This window comes from Bos grunniens, chromosome 13 (genome assembly GCF_055505025.1).
Source record: "Bos grunniens cultivar Pamir isolate PY7600 chromosome 13, Bosgru_T2T1.0, whole genome shotgun sequence".
NCBI lineage: Eukaryota > Metazoa > Chordata > Mammalia > Artiodactyla > Bovidae > Bos > Bos grunniens.
Window position 1 is genome coordinate 45,513,968 of NC_141177.1, and position 20,841 is coordinate 45,534,808.

At 53.5% G+C, this 20,841-nt stretch overlaps 1 protein-coding gene across 3 annotated transcripts in view; it reads left to right on the forward strand.

Moving 5' to 3' along the window:
• The window catches only part of RRBP1 (ribosome binding protein 1), a 48,167-nt gene that overhangs the window by 13,295 nt on the left and 14,031 nt on the right, over positions 1 to 20,841 (forward strand). For all 3 annotated transcript variants that reach the window (XM_086333826.1, XM_086333825.1, XM_086333827.1), the window contains 3 exons: positions 7,749 to 10,137; positions 19,109 to 19,257; positions 20,298 to 20,420. In XM_086333826.1, coding sequence (XP_086189952.1) covers positions 7,770 to 10,137; positions 19,109 to 19,257; positions 20,298 to 20,420 — 2,640 coding nt within the window. In that variant the 5' untranslated portion in view covers positions 7,749 to 7,769. The remainder of the gene's footprint in view (positions 1 to 7,748; positions 10,138 to 19,108; positions 19,258 to 20,297; positions 20,421 to 20,841) is intronic.

The following is a 20,841-nucleotide window of genomic DNA, read 5'->3' on the forward strand; positions in this document are numbered from 1 at the left end:
CAGTCCACAGGGTACATTGTGGTTGTTCAGTCACTCTCAGTCCGACTCTTTGCAGCCTCATGGACTGCAGCACGCCAGACCTCCCTGTCCCTCACCATCTCCTGGAGTTTGCCCAAGTTCACATCCATTGAATCGGTGATGCCATCCAGCCATCTCATCCTCTGCCACCACCTTCTCCTTCTGCCTGCAGTCTTTGCCATAGGACATGTTCGTAAAAGCTGACCACAATCTAGCAAAACACCCCAACACCATAATCCAAGCCAGTGCTTTATCAGACTGCAGGCCCAGCGTGTCATGACCCTCAAAGTCAATTTAATTTGTTGTGAAAAACTTTAAAAAAATGTTGATGGCTTAGTAGATACCAGTGCATGACACATGCAAATACTGAGTTACTGTTTCATGAAAGTCTTATTATTTATATGTTCATATACATACTGTTGGAGAAGGCAATGGCACCCCACTCCAGTACTCTCGCCTGGAAAATCCCATGGGCGGAGGAGCCTGGTGGGCTGCAGTCCATGGGGTCGCTAAGAGTCGGACACGACTGAGCAACTTCACTTTTCACTTTCATGCATTGGAGAAGGCAAGGGCAACCCACTCCAGTGTTCTTGCCTGGAGAATCCCAGGGACGGGGGAGCCTGGTGGGCTGCTGTCTATGGGGTCGCACAGAGTCAGACACGACTGAAGCGACTTAGCAGCAGCAGCAGCAGCAACATACGTACTGTTGGAGAAGGAAGTGGCAACGCACTCCAGTATTTTTGCCTGGAGAATCTCATAGACAGAGGAACCTAGCAGGCTACAGTCCATGGGGTCACAAAGAGTCGAACACGACTGAGCGACTTCACTTTCACTTTCATACATATTGTGCATATAAGAGGGTGCATGTATGTGTCCTGAGTCAAGTTATCTTCCTGGATCATGGTTACAAGTGTAAAAGCTTCGACCTGTATCACACAGAATGGATCCTCTGATGGACAGTGCAGTTGAATTAGGATTGTTGATGGTAATTCAAAGCCCTCACATGTTAGAAATGTTAAGAATGTTAGGAATGTTAAGTTAACGCTGCCACTTTGTGAGTCAGAGGTCTTTTGGGAACTGGAAGATACTTCAAACTGAGCACCGATGAAAATAGTGCATTGTAGCTTGGAGGATGAAGCTACAGTAATACTTTACAGGAAAACTTATTACCTTAAATGTTTCCTACAAGAAAAAAGAAAAAAAGGCCTGAAAGTTTATAAATGTTCATGTCAAGCAGTTAGAAAGAACAGAAGGAACCAATGAAAGTTAGAAGGAGTGATGAAAATTAATTATGTAGACTGAATCACAAACCCATAAACGGGTCCTGGAATCATCACTGAAATTGAAATAGCGGTTAAAGTCAGCTCTCTACCAAAGGGAACCTTCATACACAGTTGGTGGGGATGTCAATTGGTGCAGCCACTGTGGAAAAGAAGAGTATAGAGGTTCCTCAAAAAACTAAAAATAGAACAACCATATGACCCAGAAGTTCTGCTCCTGGGTATGTATCAGAAGGAAAACAAAAGCACTAGTTCAAAAAGACACATGCACCCCAGTGTTCCTAGCAACAGTATTTACAATAGTCTAGAGGGGAAACAACATGCATGTCCACAGACAGATGGATAAAGATGTCAGATACGTATATTATATATAGTGAAATACTGATGGAATACTACTCAGCCATTAGAAAAAGAATGAAATTTTGCCATTTGCCACAACATGGGTGGACCTAGAGGGTGCTGGACCTAGAGGGTATTGTGTGAAGTGAGATGAGTCAGACAGAGAAAGAAAAATACCGTGTGCTATCACTTATATGTGGAATCTAAAAAATACAACAATCTAGTGAATATAACAAAAAAGAAGCAGATTCACAGATAATAGGAAATAAATTAGTGTTTACCAGTGGGGGGATGGGAAGGGGGAGGGGCTGGACAGGGAAAAGGGATTAAGAGGTATAAAATAAGCTACAAAAATAAAATGAAATAAAACAAGCCCTAAAAGTATATTGTACAACATGGGGAGCATAACCAATCTTTTATAATAACTATGGATGGAGCAGTTTTATACTTAAAAAACCTTTAAAAATTGTGAATCACTATGATGTACATCTGTAACTTATATAATCTTATACAGCACCTATATTTCAATTTTTTAAAAAAGCAGCTCTATACCCACTCCTCCCCCTCCAGGAACAGATCGCGAAAAACCAGACTCTGACGGTTTTACAGGCCATTTCTTCTGAATCTGCAAAGAACAGAGGGAAAGGGGTGATCCTCAGCTTATGAGACTGAGGCGACCTTGCTGCCAAGACTGTGGAAGCACAGTCTGAGGACGATTCTGCCTCCCCTCACATGAGAGCTCACCCCCCCGAATCCCCCAGAAAAATGTCAACAGACCAAATCTAGTGAGGGATTATGAAGGAAAAGACTCACCATCAAGAAGTGTCTACACACTCAGAACCATCTGTGAGTTAACGCTAGAATGTATGTTATTTTAGTTCAACCCATTTCAGATTAGAGAAAATGTCGAGTGATAAAGAAAAAGCACTTGTTCAAACTTAATGCCCAGTTATTAAAAAGGAAAGGTAACTAGGAATATAAGACAGCTTAACCTGATACTCATAAAAAGTTTTCTACCAACACAGCATCGAATAGTGACACATCAGAAATGGAGACTCAGCGACAAGACCAGCAAGCCTGCTCAGAGTTCTTGCCGGGCTCAGGGACATGAGAAAAAGAGATGCTATGATACGGCTTAGAAAGCAAGAAACGGCTGTCTTTTCTCATAGGTGATTTTTTTTTTTCTTGAAGAGAATCCATAAACTCCTGTATTTGAGGAAAGTTTAGCGTAATATCTGGGTAAACAACACACGTGCAAATATGAATAACTTTGCTGGATGCCTGTAGCTAGAAATAGAAAAAGGTATCTTTTTCTTGTACACTTAAAAATAGCAATAACCTTAAAAACAAAAAAGACATGTAAGACTTTCTATAGAGATCATTAAAGCTCTTTGCAAGTATAATATAAAAGGATATTTAAATAAGTGGAGTGCTACACGCTCTGTTCAGTGACAGTTCCCATGGTGTACAGTCAGCTGTCCCCACCTTCATCTGTAAATTCAGTCTGTTTCAAAAATCCCGATGGAATTGGGATTTGGAGGGGATGCGTGGGCCAAAATGTGGTATTGATGCTGGGCACAGATAAGTATGCAGGTGGGACAGAGTGTAAGTCCATCAGACCTGGTGGCACAGAGGCAACTGTGCAAGGAGGAGAAGGGAGGAGAGTGGACCAGTTCAGAAGGGGTGCCAGGTAATTTAAGCCATGAGAGAAGCTGACACTGTTTCCTGTCATATGCCAGAGTAAATCCCAGGTGATTAAACCAAACTACGAAAAGCTTTCTGAAGTGTGTGGCAGAAAATAAAACAGTAAAGGGCTTCTCTCCCAGTGGCTGGGACCTGGGTGGCTGAGGCAGGGGTGTAGGGAGGTTTTCACTCTGTATCAGCTGTTTTGTGCCTTTCAAGTTTTGGCCCCTGGGAGTGCATTGCCTCTTTACACGACTGAGTGATTATTTAGATTGAAAGGAGAGCAAAAGTTTTTTCCTTAAAAGAAAAAGGAAACAGATTATCTTTGACTCTGTGGCTGGTGTGCTAAGTCGCTCAGTTGTGTCCAACTCTTTGCAACCCCATGGACTGTAGCCTACCAGGCTCCCCTGTCCATGGGATTCTCTAGGCAAGAATACTGGAGTGGGTTGCCATGCCCTCCTCCAGGGGATCTTCCCGACCCAGGAATTGAACCTGCGTCTCTTACATCTCCTGCATTGGCAGGTGGGTTCTTTACCACTAGTGCCACCTGGGCAGCTCCAGACTCTGAGGCAATAGCTGTGATACAAGAAAACACTGTAAAAACAAGATGGTTTAAAATGAAACCAAAGACTTGTTATTCAGTTGCTAAGTTACGTCAGCTCTTTGCACAACGCCATGGACGGCAGCACACCAGGCTTCCCTGTCCTTCACCATCTCCTGGAGTTTGCTCAAACTCATGTCTGTTGAGTCAGTTATGCCGTCCAACCATCTCATCCTCTGTTACCACCGCTGTCTCTTCTTGCCCTCAGTCTTTCCTAGCATCAGGGTGTTTCCCAAGGAGTCAGTTCCACAGACTTGGATACATTGAAAACAACAAATGGTTCATATCCAAGCTATGTAAAGGACACCTATAAATCAAAGAAAAAGGCAGCCCTTCAGAAGACAGGCCAAGCATGTGAGCAGGCTACATCACAGGAGAAGCGTGAAATGCTTTTCTCCGTGGGAGGCCCAGCATCACTGGCATCTGGCGGGGGCATGTCTAGAGGGTGAGGGGAGGATGGGGCCTCGTGTTGCCCCAGGGAGCAGTTGGCAGCATCTGGTGGCACAGTGCCCACCCTGGGCCAATGGTGTGTTCTGGAGGATAAAATGTTGCCCAGTGACACTCGCAGGGCTGGTCCCATGCAGCCCTTGCCAGGGTGGTCCTGGGCTTGACCGGTGGGCACCCATGGGTGAGCTTGGGGGCACGTTGGGTGTTGGTCCTCTGTGGAAGGAAAGATGAGACACTGAATGTTTATCTAAAGTAAATGGGGGAAACGTTTGGATTTGCTAAACCTGGGTGGTGGATAAATGGACTTTCAGAGTATTTTTCTTAATCTTCTGTATATTTGAGATACTTGATGATGCAGTCATATCTGCTAACGTCCCTATTCTGTTGTCATTCTGTTTTAGTTTTGTGCCTTCCTGGTAAGTCACTTACACCCAGGAAATGGGGCTGGGTCTCTTTGACACCCCCCTCCCCACCCCCTGCTATAGTTTCTCGGAGTGCCCACACATGGCCCCCCATGGCACAGCTGGGTGGTGACACAACCCAGCCCCAGGAGTGCTGTTGAGAGTCCTTTTGCAAAACCACCCCAAATCCCTGTTGCCAGATTGGACTGACCTCGCTAAACTGCACTAGCCTGGTCAGACTGAGTGAATCAGCAACAGTAGTCCATGCTTGGGGTGTCCACACAACCTCTGTTCCCCAGTCCTTACTCCCAGGAGCAGAAGAAAGCCATGCCCTCAGCACCTCCAAGGTGGGCCCAGGGTTTCAGCCATGGAGCCTGGGAGTGGTTCCTGAGCCTCGGGGTGGCCGTCTGTTCCCTGTGCTGGCTGGCCTTCTGCTTCACACACTAAGCAGATCGGCCGTTGTAAATAAACGTGTACATTTCATAGAAGTTTCTGGGATCAACAGCACAGATTCTCTGTGGTCAGCCCACTCGGGATGCAACGGCACACAGCACAGTCTAGTGGAAAACCTTGTGGGAGGTTTCTGCCAGGGTCCTTTGACTGTGTGTGGAGCACCTGGCAGGCTAACCTCGAAGACTGACCTTGAGTGTATTTGGAAGCGTAGGAAGTGATGGCCTCAGATGTCCGTCTGCCCATGCAGAGGGAAATACTCTCGCAGCTGGCTTCTCTCCACTCTGCCCCCGACAGAGAATATCTTGTATCCTGTGTTTGCCTAACTTGAGAGCCAAAGCCAGCTTTTCATCCATGGCTTTTCTGCCCAAACCACTCGGCTGCAGAATCCATGGTGCTAGAAAGGGGATGAAGTTGGGGGTGGCAGTGGTGGGGGAGCTGAGATGGGGCAGGGCAATGCCTGTCCTGGGGGCTGGGGGCCCAGGGCCTCCATGGGACCTGCCCGCCAGGGCACGTTGGGGACCCAGGGCTTGCAGACCCGCAGCCGCATGACCCGGGCCCCTGGCCAGGTGCTGCCTCTGGAGAAGAATGTTGCAGAGGGGTTTTGTATCCACTCTTTCTCGGGTTCTTTTCCTGGATATTGGGTAGAGTTTCCTGTGCTGCACAGTAGGTCGGAGGACTTTTGTCACCTAAATAGGATGGATGTCATGATTATGCTATTGCCTCATACCTGAAGCATGTCCATGTTGGCAGAGTTCTGAGGGGTCCTTGTGAGGACCCAGCATTTCAGTTGTGGACGCCCACCGAACAGCAGGGATTAGAAGGGGATGGTGGAACCTTCCAGCTTCTTGTCCTCACCCTCACACTCAGCTGTGAGTGTGGTCCCGAAGGCTCCTGACCTCTGTGTGTGTGGCACCCATGGCCAGAGGTCAGAACTCACTGCCCCAAGACCTGGAGGCTCCATGAGCCCCCTCGGGCTTGTGGACGAGGATGTGGAGTTTGACTCAGAGCTGCAGGCCCCGGCAACAATCTGGGAGAGGTAAGTGTCCAGCTGCCCCTGAGGAAGGTGCTGCCCTGGAGAGCAGGGCATACATAGTCCACCCTCCTCCTGCAGGGGTTTCGTGGAAAGACAGCAAAGTCATACGTTTTTCCTACGATGAGAGTGATTTTCCTTAGAATAGGATGCTGAGCTCAGTCCCTCCTCTCAAACCCGCTAATGTCAAAATTTGGATTCCATGGCTGTTTAGAAGCCCCCACTCGCACAGGAAGAGAAATCTCATTTTAAGCCACTGAGAAGCCTGGGCCTGGCCTATCCCAGCTCCAGAGATTTGGGGGACCGCTTAGCTCTCCTCCTTTGCCCCTGCCCTCCCCCAGCCTCTCACACACGCGTTCCCATAGCTACTGCACTGCTGGTCCTCCTGGGTCAGCAGGTCAGGTCTGACCCCAGGTCAGGGACTGGAACTATGATACCAGCAGCAAAATTAGTTGGTAAACGTTGAGTGTATCCAAGAAACAGACCCCTTGGAGTTCCTCGCTGAAGTCAGGTATAGCCCGGCTGACAGCTGTTGGGTGTGGACCTGGCCACCTCCAACCTTGTGGACTTTGGTCCCCAGCCAGCGAGAAGGGTAGTTCATACTCGTGGTTGGGAGTGTGTCAACAGACAAAGGGTCCTCTCCCCAAGGTGAGGAGTGGACCTGGTGACGCTGTCCCCCTCCCTCTTTGCAGCCTCTGGATGTGGAATTCAGACCTGAGGTCTTACTTGGTCAGCCTCCCAGGACTGATATTTCCTGTTTCCTAATGTGCGGATTCACAGGCTCCGATTTTCCTCACCACACGTTGATCACCTTTGGGATTGTAATGTGCAGGTTCTCATCTCTGCCCCTGGGTGGGTACTTGTGTTTATCAGGCCTGGGGAAAAGGGGGCAGCAGAGAAAGAGCGCTCATGAGACCCGCTGGCCTGGATGCTGTGAGCGAGAGCCAGCAGCTGTGTTTGATTTGACTCACATGGTATTCTTAATATCAGTCAACTTGAGTTGAGGAGGGGAAAAATCTGTCCTGATATGAGAAGGCAAAAGATACATCAACCTAGTGCTCACGTTTCTGCAGTCATCACCTGTGACCGGGTGACTCCTGCTCCTGATGTAGTTGGCACTCTGACACAGTCCTTACCACTTCCAGTTACCTAACACTGCCCGTGCTTGTGTTCATGTGCATCTTTGACCCTGTGGTGGGGAACATCTTGACCTGGGGTCACAGCTCCTGAGTCGCATGGGCGCCACATGCCCTGGTCATGGAGCTGCCTGCTGCCATCTCTCCATGGCTTCATGTGTCCCAGCTTGTGTAAAAGTTGCTCACTTCTGAGGGGGCAGGGAGAACAGGTGACAGCAGAGATTGCCTGGTTTGTTTCTTCTTTGATTTTATCAGTCTGAAGGATTAGTGGAACCATATGTTAGGTGCTGCGAGTGGGGACGGTGACTGTCAAATGCCTCGGTTTCTACAGAAAGTAACTGCCGTGTATGTATTTGGCAGGTGAAAGGAAAACCAGCCAGGATGGATATTTACGACACTCAGACCTTGGGGGTTGTGGTCTTTGGTGGATTCATGGTTGTTTCTGCCATCGGCATCTTCCTCGTGTCAACCTTCTCCATGAAGGAGACGTCGTATGAAGAAGCTCTGGCCAACCAGCGCAAGGAAATGGCGAAGACCAACCACCAGAAAGTGGAGAAGAAGAAGAAGGAGAAGACAGTGGAGAAGAAAGGAAAGACCAAGAAAAAGGAGGAGAAGCCCAACGGGAAGATACCTGACCATGAGCCCACCCCTGGAGTGACCATCCTCCCCAAGGACCCAGTGTGGGCACCTGCAGTGGCGGTGGCTCCAACCTCAGTCCAGTCCCCTGTGGTCACTGCCCCTGTAGCCACAGTATCAGCCATGCCTCAAGAGAAGCTGGCTTCTTCCCCAAAGGACAAAAAGAAGAAGGAGAAAAAAGTGGCAAAGGTGGAACCAGCAGTCAGCTCTGTAGTGAATTCCATCCAGGTTCTTGCCTCAAAGGCTGCCATCTTGGAAGCTGCTCCCAAGGAGGTGCCTATGGTGGTGGTGTCCCCAGTGGGCGCCAAAGGTAGTGCCCCTGCTACTAGCTCTACACAGGGCAAGAAGGGAGAGGGGGCCCAGAACCAAGGCAAGAAGGGAGAGGGTGCCCAGAACCAAGGCAAGAAGGGAGAGGGTGCCCAGAACCAAGGCAAGAAGGGAGAGGGCGCCCAGAACCAAGGCAAGAAAGCAGAGGGCGCCCAGAACCAAGGCAAGAAGGCAGAGGGGGCCCAGAACCAGGGCAAAAAAGCAGAGGGGGCCCAGAACCAAGGCAAGAAGGCAGAGGGGGCCCAGAACCAAGGCAAGAAGGCAGAGGGGGCCCAGAACCAGGGCAAGAAATCAGAGGGGGCCCAGAACCAGGGCAAGAAATCAGAGGGAGCCCAGAACCAAGGCAAGAAATCAGAGGGAGCCCAGAACCAAGGCAAGAAATCAGAGGGGGCCCAGAACCAGGGCAAGAAGGTAGAGGGTGCCCAGAACCAGGGCAAGAAAGCAGAAGGGGCCCAGAACCAGGGCAAGAAATCAGAGGGTGCCCAGAATCAGGGCAAGAAATCAGAGGGGGCCCAGAACCAAGGCAAGAAGGCAGAGGGGGCCCAGAACCAAGGCAAGAAGGCAGAGGGGGCCCAGAACCAAGGCAAGAAATCAGAGGGTGCCCAGAACCAAGGCAAGAAATCAGAGGGTGCCCAGAACCAAAGCAAGAAATCAGAGGGGGCCCAGAACCAAGGCAAGAAATCAGAGGGGACCCCCAACCAGAGCAAGAAGGTAGAGGGGGCCCAGAACCAAGGCAAGAAGACAGAGGGGGCCCAGAATCAAGGCAAGAAGGCAGAGGGGGCCCAGAACCAAGGCAAGAAATCAGAGGGGGCCCAGAACCAAGGCAAGAAGGTAGAGGGGGCCCAGAATCAAGGCAAGAAGGCAGAGGGGGCCCAGAATCAAGGCAAGAAGGCAGAGGGGGCCCAAAACCAGGGCAAGAAGGCAGAGGGGGCCCAAAACCAGGGCAAGAAGGTAGAGGGGGCCCAGAACCAGGGCAAGAAGGCAGAGGGGAACCAGAACCAGGGAAAGAAATCAGAGGGAACCCCCAACCAGGGCAAAAAGGCAGAGGGGGGCCAGAACCAAGGGAAGAAATCAGAGGGGGCCCAGAACCAGGGCAAAAAGGCAGAGGGGGCCCAGAACCAAGGCAAGAAAGCAGAGGGGGCCCAGAACCAGGGCAAAAAAGCAGAGGGGAACCAGAATCAGGGAAAAAAGGCAGAGGGGAACCAGAATCAGGGCAGAAAAGAGCAGAGTACCCTGGACCAGGGCAAAATGGTAGAAGCGGTTCAAAACCAGAGTAAAAAAGCAGACGGGACCCCCAACCAGGGCAAGAAGGCAGAGGGGGCCCAGAACCAGGGTAGGAAGGCAGAAGGGACCCCCAATCAGGGCAAGAAGGCAGAGGGGGCCCAGAACCAGGGCAAGAAGGCAGAGGGAGCCCAGAACCAGGGCAAGAAGGCAGAGGGGGCCCAGAACCAGGGCAGAAAAGTGGAGGCAGGCCAGAATCAGGGCAAAAAGGCAGATTCAGTTGCTAATCAGGGCACAAAGGTGGAGGGTATTGCGAACCAGGGGAAAAAAGCAGATGGGACCCCAAATCAAGGGAAAAAGGCAGAGGGAATTTCAAACCAAGGCAAAAAGTCAGAAGGGTCCCCCAACCAGGGCAAGAAGGTGGATGCATCTGCCAATCAGGGTAAAAAGGCAGAGTCAGCTCCTACCCAGGGCAAAAATGCAGACATGGTCCAGAGCCAGGAAGCACCAAAGCAAGAGGCTCCTGCAAAGAAGAAGTCTGGGTCAAAGAAGAAGGGTGAGCCTGGTAAGTAGCTTTGGTTTCTTTGTTAATGTGGAGAGACGAGCTGTCTCTAAGTGGCTTGTAGATTCCCTGTGGGGAAGCCATCTGTATCAGTCAGCTATTGCCACAACAAGGCTGCATAACAAACATCCCCGAACTGAGGGCCCTGCAGCATCAGTCATTCATTCTTGCTCATGTTTCTGTTGATTTGGGTGGAAGTTGACTGGTCTGTGTTACCTCTAACTAGTTTGGCTCCTGCCACAGGTTGACTTGTGGGTCAACTTCCACGTGTTCATTCTGGGGCCCAGGCCAAGGCATCAGTGACTCTCGAGGGCAGAGGACCTTCTCATGGTTGTGGCAGAGCTGTAAAAAGGCGCTTCTCAAACCAGGGTCCTGTTGCCTAGAGCAAGTTGTGAGACTGAGGCTGAGTCAACAAGAGGAAGTCCAGTGGGGAAAGGTGTGAGTTCGGAAGAGGTGACAATTCCCTCTACCACACTGTCAAGAACGAGAACAGTTCTGTGTCTTGCAGTCTCTCTTGAAAGTCTGGCAGCGTTCTGTCAGCCTGTTCTGCATTCTTGCCTCCCGCGGTGCTTTAGCATAGCTTTGTTCTTTTCTCCATGTTTATTGAGTGAATGACAGCAGGATGCTATTCCTAAGAAGCAGTGGTGTCCACACCCCCTGCCTTCCAGGTTTCCCTCTTTGCTACCTCCCATCCCAGTTGTGGGAGGGAGCATTATAGAACATTAAAATAGATATTATGTATCAGATACACATGTTGTTAGATAATGCATAGAACATGGATTTCCCATTACCTTTTCAGAGCAGATCACTGTAGAAACTCGACCTGTGAGTTCCTGTTTCATGTCCACCCCTCACTTGATAGAGTAGTCCAGTGTTTCCTTGCTCCCTCCGTCCCCTTTCTCTCTTTTTCTCTTGCTAGATTTCTTTCTTTCTTAGATTAGCCATTAGTCAACTCGGAAGATTAATTGCATTTGTCTTGGTGAGGCATCTTAGGGGCCTGAAATGTTGGGGTCTCTGCCAAGTTAGGCAAGCCCTCTGTTTGTTGCTGTCTCCCCTCTCTTGTCTTTTTCTGAAGCTGTATCCGCTTTTCTGCTGGGGGAACATTCTCTCAGACCACACTGTGCTCTGTGTGAGGTTCAGGGACCAGCCTACGTTTGCCCCACAGGTCATGACAACCTCTCAGGCCCTTTAAAAACCCACTCAGCCTTGGCCCTGGCCCCACGGGTGGAGGGAGCACACTTCCCTGTCTTCAAGGCAATGCTGTACCTGACCCGGGGCCAAGGGCCCTGGAGGCAGACGGCAGAGATGTAGGTGAGAGCTGGTCTGTTCTCTGGCTTCTCCTGCATCAGAGCTTCCTGGGATCATCATGACCCTGTAAGGCCGTGGACATTTGAAATAAGGTATGAAACAGAAACTTCACATTAGAAAGGAAGGCAGAATTGGCAGGTAACAAAAAGCGTTGTTGGGAGGAAGACCTAACTTTTGACCTGTGTGAACCCACAAAGCCGCTCACCTGAGGTGTAGGATAAGAGGAAGTTTGAACAGGAAAAAATACTGCGGTTCAGGACAAGAAAGATTATACATGATAGAATGATTATCACTCCCTGGTTACTTAGTAGTTTATTATTCTTCCCGCCAAAATTTCAATGGGCTTGAAAGTCGCCTCTTGAGGGAAAAATAAGTAAGAATACTGAATAGATTTTTAAGTGACTGTTGGAAGGCTGGTTCTGACTGATATGTGAACACTTTCTCAAACTGTTGGAATGACAATAGGGTGCTGGCCCGAGGCCAGCAGGTCAGGAAGAAGGATGGTCCTGAATAGACTGTGTTGTCGTCCATGGCCTGAGCATAATGTAATGTATTTAAATGCTCTGAAGCAGTGAGCCCTTCTGTTGCTGCTAAAATTAACTGCCTCAGTGACGTCCGTGTCCCACCAGGTGAGGGTCTCCATAGCGTCAGGTCCTAGATGTGTTGCTGCTTCATCAGAAGGCAGGTGCGTTTTTAACTTAGGGAGACAGCCCCATCCACCTTGCCCACCAAAGGCCTGGCACGGCGGACGGTCCCCTCAGTGATGAGCCCACGTGAGCATCTCACGTGGCTGTGTGGAGATGCAGGTAACGTTGGAGGCCATTAGGAACCCAGGTGTGGACTAGAGGAAAACACTTGGTTATGAAACAGAAGGTTGGGTTCTCTTCCCACTGTCTGGAGAAGAGGGAATTCATGGAATCCTTGTGAAGTAGAAATTTCTGGAATTGAAGCTCCCGAGCGTTGGTGGCACCATCCAGGCCTCCCCTGGTTTGCTGTCTTGAGAGTCACCGCAGCTAGCGTCTGCGTTGGTCAGGAAAGCAGCTTCTTGCCCAGGAAGTGTGTGGCTGTGGGTGTGCTTTGGGACCCTCTTGACAGGGCTGTCTCTCCAGCTCCTGGACTCGCGTCCACGTGAACGTGGCGCAGACCAGGCCCCCTGAACCGGACACACAGGCTTGGGCTGGACAGGAGGCACCTTCTGAGTTGGGCCCGAGCCCTTATGCTGCCAGGGGGCTTGGTTTGTGGGTGTCACTGAGGTGGGGAGGGGGGCAGGAGGGCGCCTGGGGGGCCCTCCTCTTAGACTCTGTGCCCTGGCTTTATGCCAAATGCCATCCATCCTGCAGACTTGGGCCTAAACCCTGGGCCAGAGACCATACCAGTTGGGCCCCGCCAGCCTCTGGGATGTGGAGATGCCCTTAGGCCCCACGAGTCATATGCTCACAGGTCTACGTGGGAGAAAGGCCGTCTTTGAGGGGAGGTCTGTGAGTGACTTATTTTCTTCCCTTCACCCATCTACACTTTCTAGTTTTTCTATAACATGTATTCTTGTTAGTGGGAGAGAAAAATTCCACATTTGTCTGTGAGTTGAGGAAACAGGCCCTCATTGGACCATGGTGGAGCTTGCACCCCTTTGGGTGTCAGGAGGCAGCCCAGCCCTGACCGCAGGACCCTGAGTGGCCTCTGAGCAGCGAGAGGGCCTCCTGCTTCTTTGGGGGCCCCGGGTGAGGAAGGAAGCGGCCAGTCCTTCTCAGTGTGTCCCCACCCCTGGGCATCCAGCTGACGGTGGGCACTAAGGTCGGATGAGAGAGAAAGGAGGTTTTTGCATCCTGGGGCCATCAACTCCGTGTTGTGAGAGGCCTCCTGCTGCTGCCAGACCCCGGGAAACGAAGGACTGGAGCCGTGTTCTGTGACCCAAAGTGGCCAGGAGAACATCACTCCAGGTGTGTGTAGTCTGCAGGGCCCCATCTCAGGCTGTATGACTGGACAGGAACTGCACCCCGGGGTCCTGCTGCACCCCAGCCTGGGGTGAGGGCAGGGGTCCTTCTATGCGTTTATCCCCCAGCGTTCTATAAGGTGGGCTTGTATCTCTGCCTGTTCTCTGACAGCAGTAACTAGAGTTCAAGTCTGTTTTGAGATTTCCCAGAAGGGGTGGGGGGGTGAGGCACCCTGGGCCTGGGTCTCCATCTGCGCCCGCCCCTCTCCCCAGGATACGGGGGCTGGTGAAACCATGCTTGATCCTCTCTTTCAAACTAAACTCGGTTTCTCAGGGTTGGAAGCTCTGAAGAAAACTACCGGCTCATGAGCCTTTATTTAATTCACTTTCTGTGTAAGTTCTTCAAACCCAGCTTTTCCTTTTCTTCTTTTTCAAAAGAACAAAACATCCCCTGGGGAGGCGAGTCTCGTGTCAGTGCGGCACTGTCACGCCTTAGAGAAGCTGCTGGAAGACGTTCTTCCAGAGCTTTCCGGTCATTCCTGGTCAGCCCTCTCACACGTGGCAGCACCGGGTCTCCCATTGTTGCCGGGACAAGGGCCCAAGGCTGTCCGTCCCCCGTCCTTTCTGCCGGCCGTAGGTCAGACCTCATGGCTGTCTGAGGCCCGAGGAAGGATCTCGCCCACAGGTCCTCCAGGGTTGTATTTCTTAAAGAAATACTGTGATGTGTTCTTTTTTTTTTTTTTTCAGATCTAAAATGGATTTTATTAAAATTGGTGTGGGGGTAACAAAAAGTATATAAAGAGAAAAATAAAGTCATTCAATTTGTAGAATTAAAAAAAAAATTCCATGAGGCATCATTATATGGACAAGCTCCCAGTCTATCAGCAGATGACTTTTGTCTCTAACCAGATGAGAAGGCCTGACTCAGAGGCCCGGGTACGGTTGCTCTCGACATTACTTGTGCTTTGCTCCAGTGCCCTCGAGATGCGAGGTGCCCGGGGCCAGTGCACCACCGTGCAGGGCCCTCACCCTGTCAGGGCAGACGGCCCGGGTGGTGCTGGGCTCTGGCCTGAGACGGGCTTGCAGTCGACCATCTTTGTGCTGCCAGGGGCCGTCCACTGCCATAGTCTCAACCCGGCTGGAGCCACAGCTGTGCCTCTGCCGCATCTGGGGGCTCGTCCATTGAGGGCCTGGGGGGGACCCCTTTCCTGAAGGCTCAGGAGAATCCTTCACGGCCACTGTCCGTGCTCCTGGAGGGTGGGGGCCGTGATGGTGCTGGCTCAGGTTCCTGTTTCTGGAGATGGGTGGCCTGCCGGCCACTCTGAATGGGGGCCGCCCTCTGCCCTTGGGGTCAGTGGGAGTCAGGAGCTTGTCTTGTCTCTGAGTCTCATGATTGGTCGAGAAGTGCTGGCTTCTAGGAGGGCAGGGGGCCCTTCCTGGGGGCCTGGGCCTGTGGCCTGGGTATGGCTCAGGTGACTGGGGATGTCCTGGAGGGCTTCCCGAGGCTGGACTCTGGCTTCCTGTCCAGGGGACCATGCACGGCCCCCCACCCACACAGTTGGGATGACAGCTGTGCAGAGGCATTGGGGACTGGTCTGGATGTCCTCCCCTAGCCCTGACACTGCACTGTGTGTCCCGCCCTCAGAGCCCCAGGCTTAACACAGGGTCTCTGTCGCCGCCCAGTTTCCTAAGCACGCTCAGCCCCTGGCCTGGATTCGTCCCTGACCTGCCTGGTCCCCCGGCGTCCTCAGGTGCAGACCCGGCTCACTCCCAAGTGATGCTCCCTTGCCCACGAGGTGACACCTGGATCCCCAGGGCCCGTGACGCCTGGGACCCACTGTAGCCCTGCCTGCCTCTGCTCTGCCGCCTTTGGTGCCTGTCTTTGCTGCTCCCTCCCTTCCTGGAGCCCCAGCCCTCGCTGCTCTCTGCCCAGAGCATTTGGCATGAGCATCTCCTGCGATAAAAGCCCTCTCAGCGTTGCTGCCATGGCCGCTCCCTAGGGGTCCTTGGGGCTCTGTTGATTCCGTGTCTGGGGTCTCCTTCCTTCTCCTGCCTCCTTCCCTCCCACCTGCATTTTGCCGACTGCAGGGTACATAGTCGATGCTTACTTGGTGTTGGGAGACCCCCTAGGCAGGGCTTAGGGAACCTGCAGCAGCGACCAGCATGGAGCTGGCACCTCCTGATGACCATCCTGGGGCCTGGCGACCACCCCAGCTGGATCCCAGCTGTCTGTCGCAAGTGCGGTTCCTGGAGCAGCTCCGACGTCACCCTGTCATGGGCTGAGCCAGGCATGAGCAGGGCAGGGCTTCCAGGGACCGAAGCAGCGCGGGGAGCCCACCAAGCGCCCATTGGCTGAGACCATTCACGGGCTTCTCCCCGAGGGACCCCCCCAGTCGACACTGAGAGGGAGACTTCCATGCCCTCTGCAGGACTGGAGTGATGTTGGGTGATTAAGCCTCCAAGCGTGGTCACAGACGGGAGTGCAGTTCTGGAATTTGAGGCTTGTGCATATTATACGAGTGGTGTGTGCTTCGGGGCTGAGGGCCCAAGGAGACCCAGGCTCCTAGCTTTTCTAAACATGCTGCCCCCGTGACCTTGTGTGCAAGGCAGGGGCTAAAGGGGCACAGGCCATGGTGCTGGCTTGGCATGACTTATCTGCAGCGATCATCGGGGGGCAGAGGAAGGGGACCCCTTGGAACAAGTCCCCCCTGGGGTGCTGTCTGCTCAGGGAGGGGCCGGGTCTGGGGTGTGCCTGGCCCTGCTCATGGACCCTGCGGTGCTTTCCCTGTGCCCAGCGCGTTGCCATTTAACCTGTCATGTGGGGGAGGAGTGATTGTCACCCTTCCTCATGGATGAGGAAATCGGCGCAGAGAGGTGAAGCCGCTTGCCCTAGGATGCCCAGCTGGCAAGGAGTTGAGCCAGAATTCAAGCTCAGGGCTCCAGGGCCCTTGTTCTGACAGGGTACCCACTGCCTGCAGACCTGCAGACTAAAACCGGCCCGTGGATAGGTTCAGCCCTGAACTGACTCCATGAGACACTGGCCCTGCCTGGCCACCTTGCCCTCCTGGCACCTGCTTTCTCCCCTAGGCCTCTGGCCTGTCCGCACCTGGAATTTCAGATGCACCATCGTGCGCAAAGCCTTGGCTGCCCCTGTCTTCAGGGAGTTCACGGCCACATGGTCTTGGTGAGGCCCGTGGCTTCACAGAACAGATGTTGAGTCTTCGAGAGATTTATCTCGGGGCCTTAAGATTTACCAGCCCCAAGGATTCTTTCTAGCCTTGGAGCATTTGCTGGAGGAATGTTAGTCCCATGTGTGGGTCAGTGTGCCGCCTACCGCCCGCCCCCAATACCCAGTCCCCGGCCCCTGTGGGCTTGAGCTTAGGGCTGGGGGTTTGGCCAGAAGACCTTGAAACCCAGAAATAAATGCCACTCACGTGGGGCTCAGGTTCCTGCTTCTTGGTTCTTTTCTTTCAGTTTTACTTCCCCTGATTTGGGGAGACTAGAGATGGTACCGTCCTTAGCCTTAATGGAGAAATATAACGTGACGTCTCTGAAAATAATTTTGAAGTATTTATATGGGGGTGGAGAAGGCCGTGAAATTTTCTGTTGGGGTGAGCAAGGGGAAGTAAACTTCACTATTGCATAGCTTTACAAGTTTTGTATTACTTTGTTTGATTAGGAAGTCTAATACAATTGAGTGTAATTACGTGAGACAGTTTTAACAGACATGTATTAGGATGACACTCTCCCAGTCTGTGCAGCAGGCCCTCCAGAAAAGACGCACGTGTGAGACCCCTGAGGTGACACTGTGAAGGGAGAGGTGTTCCTTATGGACACATAGCTGCATCGTCCAGCTGCTGAGTCCCCTTCCCCAGACCACTCCTGGGCCTGGGAAGACAGGCAGTCTGGGGCAGGCAGTGCTTGGGGTCCCCAAGGCTGGAACAGAGTAGCCAGTCTGTCCGGTGGAAATACACTGTGAGCCACATTAAGAAAGGCGAACGAAAGACAAATGGAATTCGCTTTAATGATGTATTTCACATAACCCAGTTTACCCCAAATGCTGTATCACTTCAGCTTGCAATCAGTATGAAAAATTTTTGCAGATCCTTGACATTCTTTCTTTTCATACCAGGTTTCAGAATCTGGTGTGTGCCCCTCCGGGAACCACTCCTGTTCCCACCACCAGCCCCCTGGCAGGTGCCCGCGAGGCTGGTGGCTGCGTGTGGGCAGTTCAGGGGCAGGCCTGCCTCTCTGAGTCCAGAGAGCAGGAAGGAGGTTTGAGTGGCCGGCCTCAGCCAGGCTGTCCTGGCAGGTCTGACCCAGTGGGCGCCCTCTTCTGGAGAACCCAGGCAGGAACATCGGGCTTCCAGCTGACCAGAGGAGAGGAAGCCCAGAGACCAAGGCGCTGACTGTGGGGCCTGCATCCGACTCGTTCCTTCTCTCTGGGCTTAGCTGTCCTCGAGCTGTCTCTTGGGTGCAGAGTGAGTAAGTGAAAGGTGCTCAGTCGTGCCCGACTCTTTGCTACCCCATGGACTATACTGTTCGTGGGATTCTCCAGGCAGAATACTGGGGTGGGTAGCCTTTCCTTTCTCCAGGAGATCTTCCCAACGCAGGGATCAAACCCAGGTCTCCGCATTGCAGGCAGATTTTTTACCAGCTGAGCCGCAACGGAAGCCCCTTGGGTGCAGAAGTTCTCCATTAAAATTATTTAACATACATATTTCAGTGACAACTGTGAAGACTGAAGGGCGCTACCCCTCCACCCCCAGTTTCCATGACACCTTGAGCTCTAGGCCTGAATGTTAGTCTGGTTATCTTTCATTCCCGAGCTTTGCAGGTCAAGAAGTTCTGAGTGAAGGTACTTGTAGCAACCACACACCCCCACCCCCTCGTCCCCTTTACAAGGGCATTCTGCCAAGTGTTTTCACGTGTGATGAAAATATTGTGACAGGCAGAGAATTTCGTGTTGCCATGGAAACCTCCGCCTCGCTCATCCTTGGCGAGGTGGGCTTGGCGGCAGGTGCCGCTGTGGGCAGCCACTCTGCTTTGTTTCGGCTCGTTTGGGGCCCTGTTTTCCGCCGAGGGCAGGTTGGAGCCGCAGCATGAGAACAGGGGCGTCCCTGTTCACCCCCTCTTGCCTTTGGGGCTGCATGAGGGCCTGTGAGAAAGCGGAGCTCTTGTAGGGATGTTGGGGGTATCCAGGGGTGACAGCTGGCTGTTGGCACCTGGCGCTGTGTCCTCTAACAAGTCAGGTGCTCCCAGCCCAGCAGGTGGCCAGGCCTGGATGAGGCTGGCCCAGCCATCCCTCCTGGAACCTGCCTTACTCTTCATCCGGGGAGAGCTGCAAATAGAGGGTCTGGACCGGGACACGTGGGAGGTGGCTTCCCCCTCCTCAATGTGGGGCTGCAGCCGTCGGGCTGATGGGCTCGCTGGTCAGTCTGGACCCGAGAGCCACGGAGTGGGTGGGCGGTCTTGGCAGGGCTGTGAGCCTCTCTGGGTGGTGAGAGCCCGAGCTGGACCGGGCCGTTGGCTGGGGAGAGTGTGCCTTGCCCACGTCTGCTCCTGATGATGAAAAGGTCAGGGGTTGTCTCCTCCAGCCCAGGGACGCTCAGTGTTTCTCTACTGGGGACCATCTCTGTGCTGTCTGGGCAGGACCCCAACTGGCTCCTGCTCCGGGGTATGCTGGGCTTGGCTGTTGTGCCCGTGTGTGATGCCCACCCTCCCCTCCATCCACAGGGCCCCCAGATGCCAATGGCACTCTACACTTGCCCTACAAGACGCTGGTCTCCGCTGTTGGAAGCATGGTGCTCAGCGAGGGAGAGGCCCAGCGGCTCATGGAGATTCTGGCCGACAAGGCGGGCATCGTGCAGGACACGTGGCACAAGGTGGGCCCCCCTGCCACATTTGGTGCCACTGCAGCTGCAGGCAGCTGGCCAGGGGCCACCCCCACACCCAACGTGGTCCCAGGGCCCCGGCCTCCCTGGGGCTTGTCCAGCTGCACAGAAGGTCCTTGAAACCCCTCCACCTGCCTCCTCGCTGCCCCTTCCTGGGATGGCTGGGTGAGTCAGCCCAGCTGCCACTACAGGAGGGGCATCAAGGCGGGCGCAGGAGCTGGCCCACTGGTTTGTGGCCAGGGCTTGGGGGCAGGAGGGAAGATGCTTGCCTGTCTGGATTTTCCCCCTCTGGTGCAGAGGCCACGAGCTGCCCCCAGGAAGTGCTGTGGGGCACGTTTGTTCCTTACACAGAGCCTGCATCATAGGTAATTTTGCTAGAGGATTTTGTGGTGCCTCAGAGGTGAGAGATGTCTGGGGAGTGTTCTGAGAGCCAGCCTGGTGGTCCCTGTCCCAAGGCCACTGGGTTCTTTCAGCCCTGGCCCCCGCTGAGGGGAGACGGGCCCTGGGGTCACAGGAGCTCTTTGCTCAGTGAGCTTCTGTCCGTCTCCTGGGCTTGAGTGGCTGGATGTCATGCTGACCACACCCCTCCACAAGAGAGGCCTGGCCTCAGGCCGGTACACCCAGAATACACCCTCCCCACCCCCAGCCCAGCCTCCACACTTCAGCTGGCCCCACACCGCCGCTCAGGGCTGGGCACTGAGCCGGGAACAATGGCCAATGGCCTCCAGCAGGCCTGGGAGAGGCCCTGACCACCATCAACCTGGGTTAGGGAAACGCCATGCTCCCCACAACTGCCCCCGGGGTCCAGAGCTTTGGGTTCAAGCAGCTCCTGCACCCGCGGGCCCAAGGCCTGACGGGCCGGGCAGCTGAGGTGGGACCTCCCCTCCGCGTGTGTGTGTGGTTGGCAAGGAACCACTCCTACACCATCCAGCCAGGGCTCTGCTCGTGGGTCAGGGTTTGAGGGCTGGACTGGGGCTCAAACCCCGCATCTGCGTGCCTCCTGTTAAATGTGGCTCTGTGGGCCTCTCCAGGCCACTCAGAAGGGCGACCCTGTAGTGATTCTGAAACGCCAGTTGGAAGAGAAGGAGAAGCTGCTGGCCACAGAGCAGGAGGATGCAGCCGTCGCCAAGAGCAAGCTGCGGGAGCTCAACAAGGTGGGGCCGGGGTCTAGGGCCAGTGAAGACCCAGGACTCCAAGAGCCTGGGCTGTGCCCATGAGCTCCAGTCTTGGGGGTCTGGGCCACCCCGACACAGGGTAGGGGTCTTGCTCAGGGGCAGTTGGCACATGGCTGCTCCTGTCACAGCTCACCTGGGGTTTTTTTGCCCTCGTCTCTCCTGGGGAGGAAGCCCGGGTCCCTGAGGGGCTGGCAACACCCCTTGTCTTGTGACAGCCGTGCTTTCCCAGCAAAGTGCTATGTGTGGCTGTCGCCTCCTCTCCGTGCGCAGCCTCTCTGCGGGGCAGCAGGTGCAGGGAGGCGGCCGGGGCCTCAGGGCACCCTGGGCCCTGAGCCCTGGATCCTTTCATTCACAAGGAGTCCGAGTTTCTGTCCTGAATTAGGGCCTTGGCTCCAAGCCA